Genomic DNA, 25,637 nt, shown 5'->3' with positions numbered 1-25,637 from the left:
CTGTTAGTCTTCTATCTCATTCACAACCATCCTTCTTAAATATACCACCATTTTGTACTTTGGGTGGGTGTTAGGTGATAAATTTACTTGTAATACATCTGACCTAAAGGAAGCCCAGTGTATAGGCCGGCAGCTCTACAGTATATTGAACTAAATGTTTTAAGAGGTTCTCCTGATGTTGTTTATGTATTGAAGCACATTAAAAATGCAAGAGCGCAAGATTCTGCTTTTTCTTTTTAGTGTTGGGTCTTGAGGGATAATATGATGCAATGGTACAGTATGAATTACAGCCTTTAATAATAGCAAATAACATGCTAAAGTGGAATATGGAGTACAGTCATAGTCTAAAAGGGATGCATCATTAGGTCTGTTTGTGTAATGCACCATGTCTCGCGTGATTGTATTCCCTCTTTGTTGTTAAAGTCCGCCATCTAGAGGAATGAAAGATACTGAAATCAGGTTTAAATAATGGTGTCTGCAGACTATTATTGCTCACATATATGAACATATGATCTTTAAACCCAAGTACATCATTTGGGCTTCAGATAATGACAAATACATGATTTTTACTTGCTCTGTCAACACTTGGCACCATTTTTAGTACATTTAATTTTAGAATTGAATTTATAGTTGTACTTTTTTTTGCTGTTATATATTTTTTTACATAATTTAAAAATACATATTAAACATTATGTAACTTATTATTATATAAATGTATTATACATTTTTACATTCAGATATGAATTACTACTTTCTCACTAAATATCAGATGTAAAAATATCAGAATAATAGTTGAGCCCACAACAACATCACATTGTTAATTCATGACTTTTAATACATCCTGTAAAAAAAATGGTTTTGAATTTATTACGTTTGATGAAACTACAGTTCAGTTTTAGCAGTTATTTCACAGCAGTCCTTGCAGACAACGCTCCATTTCCTGCAGTTCCTGCACTTCTTCAGAGTGAGGGCCACAGTGGAGAGAGAGGAGCTTATGGACCCTGGGAATCACAGAGAGAGCCGCCCCGCAGTCTCCCCTGTCAAAGGAAAAAGCGATGCTGAGGTGAGAAAAACAGTTTTTGATCCTAAGCAGTGTATAAGAAGCCTCATCAGATAAAGTTCGACACATTGAGCTCTTACCCATTAAAATACAGCTGTGCTAGTTTAAAAAGCTGCTGTCCCAGCTCAATGCTGTCCTCTCCAAATTGGGCCTGAATGGCAACAATGCTACGCTTCAGATGGGACGCAGCCAGAATCCACTCACCTGTTAAAAAAAAACATAATAATCATACTATACCTTTTCCTTGTATGAATTTATACATTATACAATGTAGCACTGCCATACATATTTTACACTGTCATAAATGTACGATTTTGGCTGTTATTCTGACCTGTGGTGGCGTACACACGAGCTGTTGCATCTGCTAGCTCTCCTTGAAGAGGGTGAGTCTCTGTTAGGATGCTATTTGCCTGAGAAGTAGCTGATTTTAGGATTTTTAGGGCTTCGTCTGCAAAACGTGGAAACCTTTATTTATGGATATTTAACACATACACAAAACAGATTGTAATTTATATCGAGGCGTTACCAAATCTGTCTCGCTCAATGAGATGAAAGGCTTCATCCAAGAGACACCGGAAACCCTTTAGTTTGTTTTGCACATCAGCACTGGAGATCTGATGACCACAGGACGGCCACGAGCACATGTACCTATCCATGTGGGACTGAAATGTACAGCATACATCAAGACACACACAGCGAAGCACCGGTTGAGCTTTTCTGCAAATGTTTACCTGAAGAGGCTTTCCACATTTCGCACACTTCAGCCCTGGTGCTGCGTTTTCTGTTGCATTCTGGCTTCCTTCTGTTAGGTCTCTCTGACAGGCTTGACAGTCACAGTGGAAATAGTACTGCTCCAGCAGGAGGCGCTGGCGCTCCGTCGCCTCCATTCTGCTACAGTGAGGACCTGTGTGGAACGACATGTATTTAAAAATAATAATCCCAGACGAGCCCCCAACCCGAACAAAAACTGGATTCCCAAGATCACATAATACCATAACAGTGCAGAATCTCCTGTCCTGGTGTAAGATCTTTTGAAGCACGTACAGTGACCGTCACACCCCCGCGAGAGGTTTCCGGACGGTCAACGTCACATTCAGAACGGACGAAATGACGGCCTGTGGTGAAGGAGATGCTTGTGTTTGGACTGCAGGAGTGGTTAAGCAGGCTGAGAACAGGAAAAATTGCTGTGGCAATGCGGATTTCGTTACTGGACTGAACAGCCACGCCACTTTCTTCTGTAGGAATCGAGGGGGAAAAATGATCAACAATCATTCCATTTTAACAAATGTATTAAATTACAGTTTGTATTCTGCCGAACCTTCGACCATAACAGCAGTGACTGCTTGAGCATTACATCTGAGCTGCATCATGTGCCTCAGAGCAGTGGTTCCCAGCATGCTCATCTCAGGCTGCCATGGTCCACGTTCTCCTTCATCCCCGGAAGATGCCCACATGTCTGGCAGGGGTCCACCTTGCAGTCTCTTATAAAGCAGTGCCATGGTGACTGCCAGTAAAAAGCGTGAGCTGGGTGAGTGTTGTGCCACATGCGGTAAAAGGCTGTAGATGCCCGTGTACGAGTCGCCATGATAGCAGTCAGTGTGGTCTGAACGTTCTCTACAGGGATCTCCAAGACTCAATTTGACTGGCAAATCACTTTTATAAGAGCTACATGTAACACGGTCTTCTTGTGAAGTGCTTTTTTCCACCGTTTTAACCTCATTTTGTCCGGCTTTTAGGGTCACTCTTAGTGCAAGATGACCTAAAACCCCAATGGCCAGCAGATCTGCTCCAATTGGACACTCCCATTGGTGCCAGCTCTCCCAAGCATCTTTTTGACAACTCTCTCCACAATATCGAGCGTAACTGCAATTTGGACAGGGCACAAAGCTCAGTGATTGGCTCAGGCAGTGGTGACAGTGTCGATCTTCAGTATTAAACATCTTTCCTGCCTTTTCGGTCATTGTATTGTTTTTTTTTTCAGGTATAAGTACGCAGCAGAAGGCCTCATCCTCCAGAACGACCTCACCAGCTTGTTTATTTTCAGTAGTTAATATGTGACGACCTTTCTCTGGGCTGAAGTATACAGACACACCAGGTGAAATACAAGTTTTATTCTTTCTACTTTTCTGGCACGATGGTGTTGGATGGTTTGTGTTTGGCTGGTTAGATCTTTCAAGTTTTTTAAGCTGGTTTAGGCAAGCGCTCTGTCTAGCTCTCAGTTTGTCATGCAGGTGACTTGGGTAACCGGCCTCCAAAGAGCGCAGGATATCCTTAAGGCATTCCTGTTTAAAAGAAAATAATCACTCACATAGATGAGTCAGGTATGCATTGAACAAGGTGGCATGTTCTTATTTGAATGTGTAAATTGTTTTGTGATGCGAAAAACAAAATCTTACTTTATAGAGGCCTTTGTAAAAGAGGGCAGCAGAACGGTTAGCATAGCACAATGATAGCTCTTCTGTATTCTTGCCAGCATGGCAAACACCCTGAAACATCAAACAGAGAGAGTGGGAATATATTATGCTCACAGGACCATCTGCCATTTGAAATCCAAACCACTATCAGTGAAACACAAATGCTCAAAACAGCATAACAAGTTAACAGCGATTAACTTTATTCACAGTATGTCACTGCACCTCAACGATTACTTTGACATTTATAAAAGGCATAAATATCTTAAAGGAACACACTATTTTTGAAAATAGGCTCATTTTCCAGCTCACCTAGAGTTAAACAGTTGAGTTTTACAGTTTTCTGGTCCATTCAACCAATCTAGTGGAGCACTTTTAGCTGCAGCTTAGCATAGATCATTGAATCTAATTAGAACATTAGCATCTGGTCATTTTTTGTCTGTCTTAGTACACAATGTAATTACAGAAGAGTCAAGTTTTCAGTAGGAAAAATAATGAAATTCTTTGGTCATTTTTTAACGAGATGCCAATGGTCTAATGAGATTTAATTATCTACAGTAAGACGCATTTTAAAGTACTATCGCTGAATGGATTCGAAAACAATAAAGCCTAACTGTTTAACTCTTGGGGAGTTGAAAAATTACCATTTTAAAAAATAGCGGGGTGTTCCTTTAAGGTCTGTACACTAAACTGTCTGCCAAAGCAATGAAAACCAATGTAAATAAATCACACTTAATGATAGGGGTTAAAAAAATCCAGATTTTTTTTTTTAAACAAATATTTGTTTACGTGTTTAGGACATTGCACTGTAAGATTGAACAGGCGGATTTCAAATGCAAATTCCCAAAATTTATTTTATATTAAATAGCTATAGTTTATAAATAAATAATAAAATAAATATAATCTTTAACAAAAAAAAAAATTATATATACATACACACACACACACACTATGATTGGCTACTAAGAAAATAACAATACTCAGTATAGTTTTGTATAGTTTATAGTGCCTGTATAATTTTGTGTAAATGAATGTGGTTTACGCATCAAACTTTGTAATCACGTTACCTTTTCTAAAGCATCATTAGAACAAAGCAGGTGTTTAGATCGCGTCTTTTCCTTACCTTTGAGTAATACAGTGCTGCAGCTGTATAATCCTTGACTTTGAAGCTGAGGTTACCCTGCTGTCTAAACTCAGATACCCTCTCGGGAGACTTTTTCACGGAGTACTTCTCGGAGATTCCGGAAAACCTGTTGAGATCTTCTGGGCTGAAATATGGACGAATGAAAAAAAGGTAGGCTGAACATTTATTCATTTATTATTTAGAAACGTATAGCTGCTGCCGTTTAAGCATTTTGCCGGCACTAATAGAATAACTAAAGTAACAACGTCTGCAGCAATAATAGTTTAGTATTAATCGCTTCATCATCAACTCCACACCGACCATATCAACGACAGCCCGTAGCTGAATATGGCATCTGTATCCGTAAGTAGGCAAAAGCGCTCAGTTCCTTCAGTTTTCATTTCCGTCCATTTCTGCTCGACAAGCCGAACCCACTCGCTACAAGGCAGATCCATTCGAAAGACCTGTCAATAAGCGATTACCCTGCAAATAAAAGTGCACGGAACCGTTCAAACGCTTTGGATTTCGCTGCAGTAAAGTGACTTCCTGTTGAAACTTTTATCAATCTTCAAAATACAGGACCTGCTCATAACGTACTTAACGCATACTTGTAACACTCGTAAATATTGATATCTTGACTAAACAAAATTAAGTGAATTTAGATCAAAATTAACAATAAAGGTAATAAAATTAAAAACGTTAATAGGCGCGGTTTAGCATTTTATGTTAAATTAAATTATGTAAGATTATTTTACTATATTAATAATAATTTATTAGTTTAAATACTTAACTTTCCCACTTTGTTGAGGCCCTTTCTAGCCCCCTTTGTTAAAACCAATTTCATGTTAGATGTTTTACATTATATTAATGTGTGTGCATTATTAGTGAATAAATTAATGTTTATATTTAAAAAATTACCTTGAGGTAATCTCAAATCTACATTCAAGTGATCTCAATCTAACATTTTTGAAAATGTATGATTATTTCACGCCATTATATAAGATAATAATATTTGTAATATTCTTTTTTAATGATAGCGTTCGCGTAGCGACAATCATTTAACAACACGGATGTCTATTTAAAAGTAGACATGTTTTGAGAATCACTAGGATTGAGGGTGCATTCATTTTCCCGCTAGGTGGTGATATTGTTCCACGTTACAATCTCCTTTTAAAAAAGTGTACCACTAGAAAAGTGCACTGTGTCACAGTTATCGCCACGTATTTTGTTCCATTAATATCTCTTCTGTTGGTCAAGCTCTCTGGAGACTTCATTAGATATTTTATCTCCAGTGGGAAACAGGGACCGTTTAGAGAGTTGGTTTTGTCTGCAGATACAACTCTTTCAGACCAGAAAGATCTCATGCAGATTCTTCACTGAAAATGAAGAAAATGTCCATGACATTATTATAAATGCAGTGTTTAATCAGTGTCCCAGGGATTTATATTAAAAGTCGGAATCTCCTTCATAAGGATTTATAGGATTTGTAAGGCTAACTTGTCTGTTTTGCTCCGAGTAATTGTACTCCGAAAAAAAGAAGAATTTATTTTTGATTAAATCAATCAGCATCTGCTAAAGGAGAACTGCTATACAATACTAATAATTTCCACAACAACAACAAAACAATACAGCTTCCTTCATCTGAGGTCACTTCTTATTTTAATTTTTTTTATTGTCATAAACTCTATTTGGCACGCTTATCAGAAGACAGGCTTATATTAATCTTAATTTTAAATGAAAACTATTTACTTTTGCATAAGGCTTGCTTTCACTTTATGAAGTGTTCCTATGTCTGCATGTGAATGCTAATGTTGCATTGTATCTGTAAAGCAGCTGCTTCCGTGAGATCCCCGGGGGATGGTGCTTATCACACGTGTGGTTGTTGCTCTATAAGAGCTTTAAGTTCTACTGTTGTTCGTGTTTCATATTCGCGTTTCAACAGCTGCTATTAATGCACCCTGTGATCTGGGGCACTTTTTGCATCTTGTATTTTCGTGACTGTCTTTGTTGTTGCCTGTGGGTGGAATGTTTTCCAAGAACGTTGTGCTTTCTGATGTTTTACCATCTTTCTAAAGAGTTCTTTTTATTTTACGGTGTCATCTAATGAGCCTTCATTTGCATATAATCGTTTCAGATGTTCAAAATGTGAGTCAGTTAACAAATGAACTTCACTCTTAAGTTTAGTATATGATGCATTTTTTATTACCCCTTGCATACTGCTTAAAATTCTTGATTCGTTTGCAATTAAATTCACTCTCAGCTTTTGCTCTAAACTATAAAGCAAACCGTTTTTTTAACCAGCATATAAGAGTCATTTGTTTGTGACCTCTTGTTTGCGATATCTGCCATTTATTTCCAGTTTCAAATGATTTTAATTTGTGGTGTGCTTTGCTCCCTTGATCCAAGAACCGATATCTCACCTAGTATTAAGTTGCGTGCCTCAGGAGGGCTTCTATTGTAGAAAATGGCGAGAAATTAGATTATATAAATGGAGACCCTAACAATAAAGGATCATTTAAGTTTCTCCGCTCAATTCGCTATGAATTTTCCAATGCCTGCTGTAATAACACCAGCGAGCAGATGTGAACAGCACCCTGCAGAGCATAACAATGTCGTACCATCACGTAATTGAATGGCTTTTAGTTGGTGTATGCACAGAATTAGGGCTTGAACAATCTCGTTTTAATCAGAGCCAAGAACCATAATGCATTAAACAGCTGAACAAACATTTTTAGTTGTGTGGAGATGAAAATACACGTCAAACCTCTCTCTCTGGCATTCGTACGCACTCATTTCTCATATAAAGCCTCACACACCAGCCGAGACACCGTGGCTCGGGCTCACTGTGTTTTTATTGTGCGTGTCTTGCGAGATTTGGTTCAGCCATGGGATAATGAAGTCCTGATCCACGTTCTGTCCAAACAGACTGTTTGATTTCATTTTCTGGGTTGTGAAACCCGGTTTGCTCAGTTAAGCTTCACGGCCCGCTGAGGTCAGAGGAACGTTTACATTTGTCTTTAATTTCAGTAGGTACACACAGTAGGCCTGTGATGCCATTGTATTTAGTATTACGGAAGATGGAGATATCTTTTACTATGGAGATATCTCTTACTACGCAAACAGGCGAGTATTAGATGAAGTTTAAAATACGAATAACAATCACGTAGTGAAATATAAACGCCTTATAATTTTGCAGTAAATGAAGGTTATGAAACAAAGCAAAATTGTTAGATATCAGCTACATTTAAAATGTTAAAATATTATTGCAATGAAAAAAAAATCACTGTATGAATACACTGTATATTAAAAAGCAATTCATTCCTTTAATGAAATGCTGGATTTCACATAATGCAGTCTTCACATAATCCTTCAGAAATCTGTCTAATATGCTGATTTGATGCCCAAGAAACATTTCTTCGTATTAATGTCAATTTTGAGAGCAGTTACGCTGCTTAATATCTTATATTTTTTTTTGTCATGATATGAGAAATCTTTAGCATCCATTGTTACAGCCAGTTTTGATGAATTTAAAGAGATAGTTCATCTGAAAATGAAAATTCTGTGATTAATTTCTCGCAGACCATCGGCTGTGCAGGACTGAGGCATCTTTCGAATAATCAGCGATTTCAAAAAGGTACACTTTTGTACCTATTAGGTTTAACTACGTACACTTTAGATACTAATATGTTAGGTTTAAGGTACCGAAATGGACCCTTCAGGTACAAACTTGTACCACCTTTCAGAAACAATCTCAGTGACAATCTCAGTAGTTCTGAGAGTGTGTATATCTATGCCCATAGAAATATACGCTGTAGGTACAAAAGCTGTCACTGAGATTGTTTCTGAAAATGCAGTTTAAAATGAAAACGCACTAGTGTGTGGGGTCTGTGAAGCTGTCATCTTTTCAAGCTATTTGCTGGATTTCAAATCATTATGCTTACTTTACATGGTAGGATAAACAATTTCGACAAACCTTAAGTATCTTAAAAAGCGCATCTATTGTTCTGCCGTTCTCGTGAATCTGAATAAGCCTCTTTTGGGTGCATACGTGCAATCGAGTGATTACGCGTTCGCAGTTTACTACAGCAACACATAACGGGTTTGAATCCAAGGGTACAATTGTATATTTTGACTGCATTGCGAACCACTTTGTACAAAAGCGTCTGGCAAGTGCTCGAATGTGATGTAAATGTAAGCATCGAGCAGCTGTTTATAGCATACATTTGAAGTCGTAGACAGCGTTCATATCTGCTCTGGGAACAACATTATTTATACGATATCTAGACAAGAATCGAAGAAGACAACTGTTGATTTTATGCGAGGAGCCTTCCATGCCCTCACGTCTGATCGCCTTAACCGAGGGAGACTGTCGCTGTGTGCGTGTCATATCCACTGACAGGCTTTGGCATTTTCCCAGAGTTGTCTGTGGTGGTGCTGTGTCGCTCTGTGTGTGTGTGTGTGTGTGTGTGTGTTATGATGATCGATAGAGCACATCTGTCTCCTGAAAAAAAGCTCTTTGTGTTTCAGTATTAATTTTGGTGGCCTGGTCGGTGGTCAATAAAGCAATTAATCTGGGCCAACTAAAGAGAAAAGAAAGTCAAAATCAATCAAAAGCCACTCTGTGTTCATGAAAGTGTTTTTTTTTCTTCGTACTAATATTTAAGTGTTGTCATATAAGAATTATTTAAGAGTTATAATTATAATAATAGTTGTAGCAAAATGCTATCTAATCCGTAACACATAATATACAATTTAATATTTTTCCCTTATTTTTCACGATCATTTTTCCAAGTTTTCCCAGAAGTAGTAGTTGGTGCCTAATTAATTTAGTTTCATTAATTTGAACATGCTCCGCTGGATCAAGGATGGTTAAAGGATCTTCTGGTGGAAATATCAGCATGAAGTTCATTTGAGCTACAAAGCGAGATAGTTATGCTCACATTACAAGTTCGGTGGTTCAGCTGAGAGAAGCTTATGTAACAGAACCCTCAGGCGCTACATTATGCTTTATTGATAATGTTTTGACAGGCTATTTAAAACAATATGAGGATGAACCGTCCATAAAAACGTATAGAACGTATAAACGCGCAACATTAAACATTTAAATGAACATTTATGTTATAAGATGTTTCCACATAATTCGCTTTGATCAAAGTGACAGGTTTATAACGTTATAAAATATTTCAAAACATTGCTGTTCGTTGAAATTTATATTAAGCAGCAAAGTCTGTTTTCAACAACTCGAGCACCAATAATAATTGAGCAACAGATTGAATAATTTCAGTTATTGTCATAATAATCGTTTCATGTCAAATCAACCAAATTTGAAAACGAGATATTGAAATTCCAATACGGCTCTAGGAGTCAACTGTTAAAATGCACGCATTTTCAATGGTTAAAAACAAAATTAGCAAAAATAGGACAGTTCTTTTCCTTTCAAGAGGAACGTCTAAACATCTCTAGAAACTAAAAGTATCTGAATTTTGAGAAGTGTTGTTTTCCGTTTTTGAATGGTCACCATTGGATGCAGCAAAGATTGCTAAAGTGAACATATTTTACTAACCGACCTACCCACATCTGTGTGAAAATAAAATTATGATCATTTTTATTGTGATGAAGTTCTTTGTACCCCCTTGTAATTAGGCTCCGAATCTCAGGCGAAAATGGCCATTCTGACCCCCCTTTACAACAGCGGATTACTCAGTAATTATTCATCCATGGCATTTAATATTTTGGCTTTATATTAGCAAAATCCAAAATTTCAGCCAGTGACCTCTGGTTGAATGGACACGGAATGATCCCGATGTATAAATGGTTCAGTAAAGACCACGGCATCCGTGTGTCATTTCTTATTCAGTAAGCAACATCTCATCCTGTCTAGGAATAAAGATCTAAAAGATTCGTAATGAAGAAACCTTTTTATGTAAGGTCGATGTTTTCCATCTAGAGATTTTTACGTAACCGGATCTTTATGTAACTTGTTTTGTTCGTATTTTTTTAATTGGTTGAAATAAATTCAAATGAGTCTCTAGTAATTCGAATCATGCTAGCATTTCGTTCCTGATAGTAATGATTCCTGTTTTTAGACTGTTTTTGTGTATGCGTGTGTGTTTACGGCTCGTGGCATGTTAATTGTGTGTTTGCTAGATTAGGTGTCGGCGCTCGGCATGTGTGTGTGTGTGTGTGTGTGTGTGTGTGTGTGTGTGAAGAGGGCTGGGATCAGGTCGGTGTTATTGATGATGTGTCGTCTCTGATGTAATTACCTCAGCACTCTGGGCTCATTAGCTCTGTCCGCCTCACACTTGCTGTTTGTGTTTCTCATTTACTGTAATGAGATGGATATGAAGTGTCTCCCTCTCCACAATCCCTTTTACTCTCTTTTCTGCCCTTCTTGCTCCCTCTCTTTCTCTCTCCTTTGTCTCACGGCTTCTCTGTTGGTTTATTGTCGCATCTGTGGTGTTTTGATAAGGCAGGTTTGCATTGTGCTGGAACGAGGCTTTCTGGCTCTCTGTCCACGTGACTGTCAGACTCACGCTCCATCAAATATTCACCTCGCTTGTAAATTCTCACTTACACAGAGTTGGCTGTTTGTTAATTAAACCTATCATCTCATTGCTGCATGTCCTCTACACCTTGTGTGTGCGTGTGTGTGTGTGTGTGTGTGTGTCGCAGTTCTCATTTATATAGTCTGAGAAGTAACTGCGATAAGATTCAGATGCCTAATATCACAAGGCACAGACACTTTTTTTTTAATATGTAAAATGAGAAGCTGTACTTTACGGCTTTTTTATTTATTTTTATGCTTTTGTGTTTACTTGTAATTCCATTTGTATTGATCTTTTTACTTTTTTCTTTTTATTGTTCCACTTTTGTTGTTACAAACAGTAGAAATCAATAACACAACAGACACAATGCTATAATCATCTGTTTTATAAAGGATTTTTTTTTCTGGGTTAAGCTTCATCAGTGGTGTCTGTGATATGCTGTTATCAATAATAATAGCTCATCCTTTCGCTGTAGAAAAAACAAACTAAAATGAAATTTTCAATGGACAAGCTTTTTAAAATCGTTTTATTATTAATACTACTACTACTAAATGTACCCATATAATAACCAATATAAAAACCCATATAATGCTATGGAATCACAGAATAAATAAAATTAAAAAAGGAAACTTTTTATATGTCAGATCAGACTTGATTTCTCATAGATGTAAACATAGATATATGATATAGAATTTACTGAAATTTACTTCTTGTAATTGTGACTCTGCATAGAAAAAAAAAAAAAAAAAAAAAATATATATATATATATATATATATACACACACACACACACACACATATATATATATATATATATATATATATATATATATATATATATATATATATATATATATATAATTTTTATTTGTTAAAGGTCAGAACTTTGTCTAGACAAGGTTACTATTAATTTTTACATGGCTTTTATTTAAAAAAATATCTGTAATTGGTAATATGCCCACACACCACTGTTGATAAAACTTGTATTTACCCAGGAAATTGTTTCTGCAAAGTTTGTTCCTGAAATGCACACCAGGCCCAGTGGCTGAGTTAGATAAATCAACAATAACACCGCAGAAGGGACAGCAACAAAATACAAGGGACAGAGACATTCAAGTAAAGCAGTCTATTATATAAACTTTAGTAAAAGTAAAAGTGTCGGTGTGTGTACGTGTGTGGAATTAGGCCACCTAGACAAGCAAAGCCGAGCGGAACAGCGAGTGAATATAAATGATGGAGACAGAGGCATGGCCAAGGCCGTGGGCGCGATGAGCCCTATAAATCATCATTAGACGGAGAGCCCAGAGACATGGGGAGACGACCCACCAAACTCATGCAAAATGTGGCTGTCACATATGAGCTATTATGACACCGGTCATTTGTCATGCGTCAAAAAATACATGTGCCGGTAAACAACTCATGCCACCTGCTGTTTTTAGCAGCTAGCGTGTGGAGATAAAGGAAGACAACTCACAGAAGAGCGATTTTTCATCCCACACAGTTTGATCTCCATTTTAGGATGTCATATATGAAATAGTCTGGGCCAAACAAAGTTACTCTCTTTATTGGATAAACACACAGCAGGGAGAAGGTGCCACTGGAATGGTTTCAGGGAGTGTTTTAACTGAATTTGAACATATCCACATTAGCACCATGGCTGAGTATGTACCGTTCGGTCGGGGGTTCACAAATGACTTTTTACAAATTTTAAAAGAATTTTCTCTAAAATCTCATGTACATTTGCGATTATACATTAGAAAAAGACATGCTGCACTGGGTTTAACTTAATTGGCGTCATTTGTTTTCCTCGCGTGAAGCTTTTATGTGGTTTTAGAAGGCTCGTAACATTACGAGCCTCTTTTGTTTCTTTTTGGGCGGTTTTTGAAGTATGACAGCCCTGCTTTCATGGATAAGAATGCATGAAAATAAAGGAGAAAAGTAATTAGAACAGTAATTTGAGTGGATTTTGCTATTTATTTCAGGTCCTTGGGTGATATAAAAAAAAGCAACTTATTAAAAAATAGTCCAGGTGTTTTTCATATTAATTTTCCCCCCTTCAAACAAAACTTGTTTTCATGGTAATAGTGTTTGAATTGCCAATCTTGTTTTAGTACTGTTTTTTGTACTATTACGGTAGTTATTGACATTTTATATTAGAACATTTGAACATTTTCATTTGAATTGAATCTTTGTGATTTTTAGTACTTTCGTAAAAGAGAAGAATTGTTGAAAAAAGTTATTTTTGTTTTCTTTGCTCTCAAAAAGTATTCTCGTAGAATTACGATTGAACCACTGATCTCACATGCAGAACCTGATTTCACTGAATTCGACATCTTAGTTGACCCTGAAAAAACGTTGTGGTTATCCAATCAGATTTTAGAAGTTTCGGCTTATAATCAGTGTTCGGTGTTTGCACATCAGTGTCATTCATCTATCATTTCCTCAGATTTTAGGCCTTTACGCTTTAGGTGTAGGGATACGGCCAAGATGCATTTTTTGAATTACAATGTTGTTCCAGGGTCAACAAAATATGGGTCAACAAAAACTCAAGATCAAAACACATGCACTACCTTTCTGGGCCTTGAATTAAACTTCTATGGAAGGTCAGTGTCAGATCTGTGTTCTTCTGATAAGTGTGATTTACTAAAATATTAAAGCTAAAGACAATGCATTGAGCTAATGATAATCTACTAACACTGCATGCACAAAATCGGTTAAGGCATTATTTTTTGGCAGCTAAATAATAGCGCAAACTACTAACACGTGCGAACCTTATTAAATTACCTTGCAGGTTTCATGTTGTACTTTCCATTCAGCTGCAGTATACATTGTCGCCCTCTGGAGGGCTCTGACTCGACGTGAAATAAAAAGCACTCTTTGACGGCAGCCTGATGTTAATTGAGGTGTAAACCTAACTGTAATTGATAGATGTGAGAGGCATCGGGGGTAATAAAAATGTAAATAACTGAAAATGCATTTTGTGCGAGGGGGAAAAAACTGCATTTGCTCACTTGCGACTGAATATGTGAGTTTATGCATGAGAATGAGAGTCTTCGGGTTATCCTCACATGTCCTTCCCCCGCCTGAATGAAAAAAAAAAAGCAAATAAAGACGAGCAGAGTCCGAAAACAGGCGAAATACAACAGGCTCTCTACGAAGTAAATGCGTGGTGGACCACGATGCCGCGTTTGCTTCAGTGCCTGCTGCGCTCTCTCTAAACACTGGCTCGTTTAACATTTCTAATGCATGGAAAGAAGCTTTGGCCGGTTACATAAATGTAATTGTTTTGATTGTTTATCTCGGGTATGTTGCAGCATATAGGGATTCTTGGGCCAGGACCACCGGCTGCTGCTCTCTGCATCATGTAACGATGCTTGAGGGGACACACTTACAGCTAATGAGGCGCTTGCTAATGACAATGTGACGCTAAGAATGTTCTTTTTCATTATCTTACAGTCTCAATAATGAGAGAAAAGTGTTGAGTCCTGACAGAAATAAACAGAAATCTATGTAGTTAAAGTTAAGGTAATTTACTGGCGTTTCGAAAACATAAGCATAAAAACAGTAGAGCTTGTATTAACTTGACATTAACTTAACTGGAGTAGTCTGCAGCATAATTGCCTTTTAAGATTAACATTAAATTTGTGTGTGTGCTGTAATTATTGTGAGCAAATGCATCATTTCTGCTCTGTTTTAGTCTAATTAATTCCTTTTTTTCATCGCTCACTTTGAGAACTGGAAGAGCCACACGATAGCGCTTTTTGCATTCATTTACTGAATAAAATGTGCACTTCTTTCATAAAATTAGATTGTATTATTTTGTAGTATTACAATATAATAAAGTAAATACAGAGATTAATTAGAAAAAATAATTACGCTGCTTTAATTTGTGCAGATTTTAATATTTTGTTTTATCTCCAGGAGCTGAAGCTTTTTTTTCTTTTATTAATAATATAATGTCTCTTTTTTTGTTTTCAAACGAGACATGTTTTAATAATATTCTTTCTATTTAGAATGATTTAATAGGTTTTACTTCCGCTTCACATTCTCGTTACGCAACAAACGTAACAATAAATTCTCTCAAATATGTCATAACGTCATTATTATTATTGTTATTTTTTTGTCAAACCTAAAAGGAGATGTTTTAAAGAATATTTGCAAAAACAGATAACTAAATAAAAAAAAATGATCAAAAATCACGTTTTTAAATTGTGCATTCCAGTGAATCTCAGTCAAACTGCAGTTGGGTCATTTTGATTAGCTTAAACAATAACTAAAAAACACAGCTAACTAATTAACCAACTGACACAATAAAACATGGTAGCATAACACAAAACTCATTTTTGCAAGACTTCCCCATTGACTTTTCAACTTTCAACTGCATTTGTAAGAAATCATGCATTTGTGATGTTTTTTAGCAGCTGTTTAAACTCTCATGATCGCGGCACCCATTCGTTTCAGCGGATCCATTGGCTAGCAAGCGATGCAATGCAAAATTTTCAATTTTGTTGATGCAACTCTTCCTTTTATTTTGATTTCTTGTAGAAATAATTAACTTGACATAACTCTGCGCCCGTACCAAACCTGAATCCTTTTGTAGAAACACAAGTATGTACAGAGGACACTTATCCGCACAGAGTTACTTCTCTACAGTACGTCAGTTGACTGAAGTAGCTCTAATGTGTTGTTGCCCGAGGTGTTAATGTTCTTGTGAATCACCACTATTCTGTTTGCATTTCAAATAGATTGTGTTTGCATGTAACCTTCAACTGAAATTCATATCTTGGCAAACATACGTATGTTTCCCACTTCATTTTTAATATGCCTGTATTTGTGATTTGTGTTGTTGAAAAATTTGAATCCCCTCAGCTCCTTGAACTACTTCCCAGAATATTTCAGGGAGTGATCTCTCACACGCACATTTACAAACACATTTGGCCTTTCTCTCTCACCTCCTGCCTACAATCGTTTTTTTCCAGTTCTTTCTTGCCGCCAGTGTGTTACAGTCATAATTAAATGCATTTGATTATAAAACTGAAAAAACATTGTAGAATTCTGAGTGAAAACACTTTCATGCCATAGCCTTTCATGGCGCATTTATTACTGTAAGATATTCAACGTGTTAAAATGTTTTTCAAATTCATCCGAGGTGACAAGAACCGTAGCGGATGTGTAGAAATGAGTTATTAGCAGCTTCCTCATTCATCTGCAAAACGGTTTTGTGTTAGCTGAACTTTAAATGGTGTTGTCCATTTTATGCTTAAATCAAAAATATTCAAAATTGATAATAAAACTCCCGTTATCGTTCATCACATCTGAGGTCAAATTTAATTAATGTACACAAGCGTAAATAAGATTTGAGAAGTAACAAATAGCAAATAATGATTGAAATCTGTTTCTTGTACAGATCTATTGCATGAATTTCATTATTATGCTCAACAACGCTGCATTTGTTCTCAAAATATGATAAAAACAGAAAAACTATGAATATATATTATAGCAATTTAAAGTGTTTTGTATTTTAAATATCTAATTTATTCCTGTGATAGACAAACCTGATTAAGATTTTTTTAGCAGACATTACTATGCAGTTTTTTTTTGTTTGTGTTTTGATTTCTCAGAATTCAAGTGCATTTTGACGAATCCAAACCAATCTTAATATCTATTAATTTTGTATTAAATAATGTATATTGCGTTATATAATTGTTAACAAGCCCGTAAGTGAAAAATACCTTATACTCAGGTTTACATAATTAATAAGCAGGTTTTCTTTTACTGAAAAATAAAAAAACTTTTTTTTTACCTTTTACTGTAGATTTTAGTCTGTAGATTCCATCCTTTTCTAACAAATGTATTAATTTCTTATGTAATTATTTTTATGAACAATTGCTTTAAAATACCATCTTTTCTGTTCTACTAAAGCAAGTAATTCACACATATTCGGAATGACATGATGTTGTCATGTTGACAAATGATGACAAAAATTGTTTTAATTTTTATATGAAACGAATACTTTAAGCCACTGGACAGGCTGGCCATGTTAAATACAAATACAAGATCAATTCAGCTAAGCTCGGTGCTCTCCATACGTTTAAAGACAAAAACAAAACCTGATTTCCCAAATGTGCATGAAAAATGTTCCTCTCTGCATGTGTATGTTAATGCTTTTCCTCACAGGGCTTTCAGCAAGATTTATTTTCTTCAGACCCTGAAAGAAAGCTTTCAACCCTGCATGTTTTGTGGGTCACACTTACAATGCGACAGCTCTGTTCAGCAGTGACAGGGTGGAAAGGTATTCTTGCATTTCATTTTCAGCGCTGATAACTCTGATGAACCAAAGTGATTGTGACTATCGGAGTGACTTTTTCCCTTCGGGCACGGGGAAACAAACACGATCGAAATGAGAAGCTCATTTTAGTTGCATGACGTAAATGAAGGTTCCTTTCTTCTCACGAGAAGAACTTTTGTTCTTTTATCTCCCAAATTATAAAGAATTTTCATTAAGGCCGCTCTGAACAAGATGTCGGCTCGCATGACACGTATTTGCTGTCTTTGGTTGTATTTCTTAAACATCTAAATATTTATGAACGCATCATTAATTCAGCGTAATGCACTTCATAAAAAGTCTACTGTTTTAGCAGGGCGACAGTTTTTGCTGGAAATAGATGTTTTGGAATCTTATGCTCTTGTTAAATAGAAAAATGAGCACAGTATCTCGTGTTTTCAGCAATCTCTGTCCATCCATACGCCGTAATCACTAAACTAGCCTGCAGTCCTGGACTATATGGAAACATTTAGTAGAGCATGCAAGTGTTTTTGGACCATCTAAGGGAATCAGGCAGATATGCTGAGTTTCAAGGCAGGATAAGAGTTTTATCGTAGTCATTTGTGGTGGGATTGTCAGCACATCCTGTCTGTTATCAGGTGTGGGCAGATCTGACCAACTCTGAGCTCAATTTTACCTCCAGTAGAGAGATACTAATCTACATAGAGACAGCCTGTGAGAGAACGTGGAAAGATCTGATGAATATGAATATGTACTAAGGCTGTGCTCGGAATAGCACACTACCATTCCATACTTCCTCTTTGAGTCATTATTTATGGAAGCACGTTTCCGCCTCAGAGTCAAAAAATTTGAATGTTTCTTGTAAGTAAAGCATTATTGCTACTTTGTTTTACAATATTTCATAGTGTGACTTTATAACTTATTTTAAACACATCTCCCAATGAGTGAATTCTGCAATTGCAAATGTATTTCTTGTAACTACAGCTTAATATACCCCTATTTATTTCTAATATAGTGACTAATTTCAACTGTGTATCTCATAACTGCTATTTTATTTATGATATATATAACGTGACTTTATTTCTTATAATTGCGACTTAATATCTTCCAATGTGACTATTTTGTATTTTCATTTTTGTATTACAAAGAGGCTCCACATCTTGCAATTGCAAATGTATTTCTCATAATTGCTATTTAATATCTCAGATTAGCAGCTTTATTTGTTACGACGTTATTTCGTGTACTAATTGGTCTTTGCAGCTCACAACTGCAACTATTTTTCATAATTGTGGCTTGCGATGAATATCTCAAAGTGTGACTATTTCATATCTATTTTTTAAATTTATATCTTTAAACCAACAATTTATTTCTCACAATTGCAGCTTAATTTCTTGTTCTTTTTTTACCGTTTTTCGTTCCCTCGAGCCATCGCTATTTACATGGCAGAATTGGATGGCGGAAAATTTCTTCAGTTAGTATCTTAGGAATCGCACCGAATCTCGCAACGTGTTTAACAACCTTTTAGTGTTATTGAAACGGGACTTTTTAATAGGTAATGTGAAAAAAAAACTGTATCGTCATTTCTTAATTGTTTAGCTTACACGATGCGCTAGAATGTAAAATAAGTATACAGTTTATACTACCCAGTCTGCATTGTGCTTCGTATTCTGTTCTGAAAATAGCCATTAGAAAAAGACATAAGATTTATGCTTTCCTCTGTGGCTGGTATAACATTAAAATGGCATGTCATTTAATATTTCATCCTGTGCGAGTTAAAAGGCTTTGTTGCTGCCTGGGTGTCCGTACGTTTGTGTTTATGTATGTGTGTGTTCGTTTAAAGCTTGACAGCGATATCCATGGAGAATGCGGTTTTGCCATGTCTCTGTTGGTGATGAGTGCTTTCCACGGGAGTGGCCGAAATTAGCTGTAACACCCTTACTCGCTGATGTCAAATCTGCCCTCTCACACACACACACTCACACACACACAGCACAGGCTGAGACATCTGCCAGCACACTAAAAATGAACAAGTCATTTCAGCGTGTCGAGCAAATTTCACACACATCCAAGGCCTCTCTCTGATCTTCTTAAATCACTGCTTGCCTACCGCTTCCTTAATAAACCCCCTTCTTTCATATCCGCAGTGTTTCCTGCTCTCCGTGACCCTTTCTGGAAGCTTCTTCTTCGCTCTGAAGTGCAGAGCATCATTGAAAAGGAAACGTGTCTAATTAAACATGACCTTATTTACATACCATAACAGAAAAAAGGAAGGATTTTCACTCTTGGAAGAGGTGGAGAAAATTACTCTTGGTTTAAAAAAGAAAGACAATTAGATTCACATAAACAGTCGAAAACATTCAGCGTATATACAGCTAGCATATATATTGCAGCTTTTTTTGGAGATGGCGCCATCTAATAGCTATTTATTTCTTTTCAAAATAATTTTTCATGTCGATTTGTTGTAGTATTTATTTATAAGATTTGAAAGAATATCTGAACAGTGAATAAATGAGCTTTTCGTTGATATATGGTTTGCTAGGACAGTGTAAGTGCTAAGTATAATATTCTGGAATCTGAGGGTGCAAAAAAAAAAATATTGAGAAAATCTCCTTTTAAAGTGGTCTAAATAAAATTATATTACTATTCAAAAATGAAGTTACAAAACATCTTCATCGAACATAATCTTTATTTAATATCTTAATGATTTTTGGCATAAAAAAAGAAAACGCTATGATTTTGACCCAAACAATGTATTGTTGGCTACAAAATATGCCCATGCCACCTACGACTGTTTTTATGCTCTAGGGTCACAGTTCATATGACGAGACAATAATAAATGTATTAAAACATTAACGATTCTCTTACAGTTTAATTGTGCGTGCTTATTTTAACACTAAATAAGTGTGTATCTCTTGCAGTTAAGTTAAATATAACTTTAAAAAAAAAATTAACTTTATTTCATGTCATCTGGAGATTACAAGCTCTCGGGGAGCTTACGTTAAGTTTTAAAGAGTTTTTTTAGGCTATCCTCCCGTCTGCAGACAGATAGAGGGAGACAGAAAGACGCTGGTTATCGCTGGAGTCATGGGCCCTGATCAGAAGCAGGGTGCTGGGTCTTATCTTAATGAAGCTGTGCTTATCATGTGCTCGAGGTCACTGCTATCTGTGTAACCTCTGACTGCACCCTCTTTCTTTCAATTAACCCACTCAACAAAAGTCTGTCTGCCCTTTCACACTTACATGCGTGCATACAGTTTCCATAAAGAGTTCCCGTTCTGCTGTTTTGACCGGTTGAGAAAAGAAAAGGTTGAGACTTTTATTTTACGCGTGTTTTGCTGAACTCTATTGATCTCTAAACTCAAAGGCACCTGGCTTATTGGCAGCACGGGGCCCCAATTTGTGCGAGGTCCTGGGTTCGTATCCCAGAGGAGCCCCCAGAGTTGTTAATTTTCAGGTAGACTGTCTGTAGCCCTTAAACTATCGATCATCAATTGGAAACCGGTGAAGCAACCGCTGTGGTGTGTAACAGCAGCACACACAGACAAAGAGGCGCTGTTCTAGCGATAAAGGAATAGTGTCGTCATTTACTCACCCTCAAGTAGTTCAAGATATTTCGAAAAAAATTTGTACCCAGGCTGTTTCGGTCACCATTGATTTCCATAGGAGGAAAAAAAATACTATGGAAGTCAGCGGGGACCCAAAACAGTTATAGTTACAAACTTTTTTCCAGAATATCTTCTTTTGTGTTCGTCAGAACAAAGAAATTAAGTGAGTAAGAGTGAGTAAATGATGACAGAATTGTCTATTGCTTTAAAGGGAAAGTTCACCCAAAAATGAAGATTAGCCTGTCTTTTACTCACCTTGAAAGCATCTTAGGTGCAGTTGACTTTCTTCTTTCAGACGAATCCAGTCGGGGTTATATTAAACAATGTTTTTGATCTTCCAAAGCTTTCGGTGGTCCACAGCGGCTGTTACTTTTAAACAGTTCAGAAGACGCAAAATAACATGCGCATTCATAAAAAAAAGGTCCCTCGCACGGCTCCGGGGGGTGAATAAAGGCCTCCTGTAGCGAATCCATGCCCTTTTGTGAGATAAATATCCCTATTTCAAACGTAACAAACACTTTTGTGTAAATTCTGCTGACTGTTGAATCCGGAAGCCGATAGTGCGGATAACACACCACGTTTATACAAAATATAAACGCTGTTCATGAATTACAAGCACAAAACGAGGATTTACAAAGAAAAATGTTGGACGACTCTGATACAAGCCAAGAAGACACTGGTTTTCCTTTTTTATATTTGCTCCTACATTTCTCAAAAGCGCACACGTGTCACGTCCTACTGGCTTACGGATTCAGCAGAAGTGAGAGAAAAGTGTTTATTATGTTCTAAATATGGAAATTTATCTTACAAAAACAAATAGATTTGCTACGGGAGGCCTTTATTCACCCCCTGTGAGGGTCGTTTTAATATGAATACGCACACTAAATTACACGTCTTCTGAACAGTTAAAAAGTAACAGCCTCTGTGGACCATTGAACATTTGGAAGATAAAAAACATTGTTTAATATGACTCTGACTGGATTCTTCGAAAGAAGAAAGTCAACTACACCTAAGGTGCTTCCAAGGTGAGTAAAAGACAGGCTAATTTTCATTTTTGGGTGAACTATTCATTTATTCATCATCAAAACTGCTTAATATTTATTGTGTAAATCCAGGATGAACAGAAAGTTCGAAACATTTATTTGAAATAGAAATCTTTGCAACATTATAAACGTCACATTTGCCACATTTGGCCAATTTAATGCATCCTTCCTAAGTAAAATCCAGTCATTAATTATTGGTATTTTTTGTGTCCATGTATATAAATATGCATTTAAGATGATGGAGTTGTCCTACTAAAAGAACAGCTGGCCTCTTATTCAAATCCCCCAAACGGCCACTGAGTCAAATCATGACTTTTCTAGGTACATTCAGTAATATGAAGGACAGATGAAACATGAGTATAGTGAGAAAGTGATTTCTCTCTTTTTTCCTCTCTCTTTCTGCATTCATCCCTCTAGACCAGCTTGGCCTGAGGGTCTGTGCCACTCATGTTTGTACTTACTGCAGTGCCACTTCCTTTAAAACTCAAGCCAAGCTGACAGTCAAAACTGCCAAGGCCAGGATCAGGTCACAACTGCAGCCATCCATGTGTGTGTGTGTGTGTGTGTGTGTGTGTGTGTGTATGTATGTGTGTGTGTGTTTATGCATTTGAGGTGCCAATACGGATGAAGTGTTAGATTGGAAGCTTCCTGTTCCGCATTTCCACCAAACACTCTCTTGTGTGCCATCAAGTGTTTCACAGGTGTAGTAGCACTCGTCTCAGGTCTCAAAAGATCATCTTTATTTAAATGATAGACATTTATGCATTATGCACTGTCTGCTTTTATCGTTACAGAATTTGTTTTATAATTATCACCTTCTTTAATAATTATTCAATTGTGTTATTTTTAAATGATAAATATTAGTCTAATATCCCATTTAATATTTTTTTTTACAATTATTTTGTATCTTAATGTCTTACAATTTAAAATTTAATTTTGTATAAATTAGTGTAGTTCATTTTAGATAAATGAAATTACATTTTTATATTGTTTTATTTATTAATATACATGAACTTTCATTTGTAATAGTATCGTGTGATAAACTTGTGGTATTGCGATAATCCTATAAACAAGATTACTTCGTTGCACCATGCGTTATGATATTATTATAGCTAGCAGATTTTATAGCATATGGTGTATTGCTTTATACCGTGTTTCAAAATAATGGCATTTCTTTGTATGCTTAATGTTTGGTGTTATGTGACAATCCTGATCTATACTCATGATCATTTGTATCTTTCAATCTGCTGTATGACTTAGTGAGTCGTTTTTATTTTTTATTTTTTTTGCTCAAGGGGACCAAGAAGAAAATGTACCCTGTTATGTATGCAATGCATATCTATAATATTAATGAGAGCAGAGTGGTAATGTAGAGGTGTAATAACCTCCCGACATCTGCTGAGCAGCTTTCTAAAAGATTCCTATGAGGGGCTTGAGCTCTCTGTTCCTGAACTCCTTTTAATTGGATTCTCCTTTGAATGGCTGCCATCACCTTTCTTTTATAACACATTTATCACTAGCGACCGATTGTCACCATGGCGACAAGTTCATTTATTTTATTACAGGTACCAATGACAAATCTCAAACAAGAACCTGTTGGTGAAAATAATGGGGTACGGTATTATGATACACGATTCTATACTTTTTTTTTTACGGTATTGTCTGCTATTCATTAAGTTATTAAAATTTCTTCACGAGCGTATTGGCTCAAATTGTTATTCTGGTTCATTTGACGATTAAACTTGGCTGGTGTCCAGTCGAGTTGAAAGTAATAGCCACAGATTTATCCGCTCAAAGTGGTTTCAAGGTAATGATCCATTCAATTGATAGAGAAGACCATTTCGTATTCAATTAATTTTATAGGATATTTCTGAGATTCTGAATCCCCCCCCCATAATAATCAATTGAAATAGAAAAACACAGAATGACATGTTCAACCTATCACTCTAAACATGCGCACACACGCACACATAAAGCTGATATAATAGGCATACTAAATGGACTTATGGCAAATTAGCGTCTGCGTGTGTGTGGGGGATGACGATAGCGGAGAGCTTTATGAATTATCCTAACACTGACATGTTTATTGTGGCTATTTTCCTCAAAAGGCCTGATTCAGCACTAACTCTGCAGGCATTGTTTCTCATTTGCACAGTGAATTCAAGCACGGATTTGGAAAATGAGTGTCAGAAACTGTAGCCGGTAATTATATTTTACAGTCCGCAGTGCTGAAATGTTATTCCGAACCCATTTTTCATTTTGATCCCTTGTCTGAATATTAGTATATTCTAAATAATCCTATGCACTGTAAAAAATAATATTCTAAATGTTGAATTGAATTAGCAAATAAAGTGACAGAACTGCGCCGAAATAAATTGCTGTTTGTTTGAAGTTAAACACTGACTCTTTTAATCATTTCTATCGGTTAAATGAGTTTCCAAAAAATAGCATATTGCAATTCAAGTATACTTAAGTAAAATTCTAGTGTATTTTTAGTATACTTTGTGTAGTAAGTATAACAGTAGTAAAATTTGAGTAGTTTACATAAACATTTGTAGAAAAATGTATAAATTCATAGGTATACTGATAGCTTATTGATTACATACTTGTGGTAGCATTTTTATTATACTTTGAAGTATAGTTTTCAAGTTTTATATTGCAAGTATACTCATAAGTTTTCTTTAAGGGAACTTTACATCATACTTAAAGTATACTACTATGTCCCTATTTAGGTACTGAAGTGTATATATTTTGTTATGTGAATATCTGAAAATACAAAACATCAAAAGAAAGAAAATCTGCTTGTAAACAAACAAACAAAAAGTATTCTAAATTCATGGATACTTTTTTAATGTGGGAACGTTCATCTATGGTTACAGCTCATTCAAAGCTTGACAATCATAATTACATCTTCATTGGTCAACATTTTATATATTTAAAGTTTTTCATCTTCATTTGTGTTTTTTGGGAAATTCTGTACTACATGTGTACTAGCGCATGTATAGCTCAAATATATTTCACATTTTTCTATGTGCAAGCCAAGTGTGCCTAAATGTCATTTAAAAATATTAAAATAAAATACATTTCAGAGAAATATACAGTTATACTTTCCTATTTTTAATTTAAAAGAATTATATTAATAGCACGCCTGAATAAACAATATTTTATCAGTTCAAACTGATTCAATTTTTGTTTTATGTTGTTTTTTTTTATTTTTAGATGATTCGTATCCCATAATTTTCTTTGCGTTTATTGAAATAGTTTTAATCTAATTAGCTGATGAAATAATTGCTTGCTCAACTTTTCAATTTTTATTCAGAACAGAGAGAAATAATTGCGATGACAGGAAACGGAGAGCAACGGCAGGAAGTGACACGAGCTGGATTGCATTGACCACCTGCGCAGCGCAATTCAGAAGTCATGGCTGAGGCTCTGACACAACATCAGATTCTCCTTTGTAAGTGCTGTGTTTCCGGCCTCTGTTGTGCTCTTTGCGTGGCAGCTTTATTACTCCACTGAATTACGTCCTAACAGTGGATTTGGTAAAAGCCTCCACATCATCTG

At 36.1% G+C, this 25,637-nt stretch overlaps 1 protein-coding gene across 3 annotated transcripts; it reads right to left on the bottom strand.

The window, feature by feature from the left end:
* Positions 1–237: 237 nt before the first annotated feature.
* Positions 238–5,137, bottom strand: smyd4 (SET and MYND domain containing 4). 3 transcript variants are annotated; one of them, XM_043249956.1, is made up of 10 exons: positions 4,916–5,137; positions 4,595–4,739; positions 3,457–3,546; positions 2,379–3,342; positions 2,053–2,295; positions 1,587–1,964; positions 1,392–1,508; positions 1,141–1,264; positions 872–1,037; positions 238–431 (listed from the first exon to the last, which is right to left on the bottom strand). In XM_043249956.1, exons 1-9 carry the CDS (start codon positions 5,047–5,049, stop codon positions 908–910), a joined length of 2,325 nt encoding a protein of 774 aa, XP_043105891.1. In that variant the 5' UTR covers positions 5,050–5,137; the 3' UTR covers positions 238–431; positions 872–907. The 3 variants fall into 3 exon arrangements, with proteins under 3 accessions (XP_043105891.1, XP_043105890.1, XP_043105892.1); XM_043249957.1 differs by lacking the exon at positions 238–431 and having other exon boundaries at positions 456–1,037; positions 1,587–1,722; positions 1,792–1,964; XM_043249955.1 differs by lacking the exon at positions 238–431 and having other exon boundaries at positions 454–1,037.
* Between the last annotated feature and the right edge of the window lie 20,500 nt (positions 5,138–25,637).

The sequence above is a fragment of the Puntigrus tetrazona genome, chromosome 10 (assembly GCF_018831695.1).
Source record: "Puntigrus tetrazona isolate hp1 chromosome 10, ASM1883169v1, whole genome shotgun sequence".
Classification (NCBI taxonomy): domain Eukaryota; kingdom Metazoa; phylum Chordata; class Actinopteri; order Cypriniformes; family Cyprinidae; genus Puntigrus; species Puntigrus tetrazona.
The sequence above is the reverse complement of the archived record's forward strand: the minus strand, read 5'-3'. Positions and strand labels throughout refer to the sequence as shown.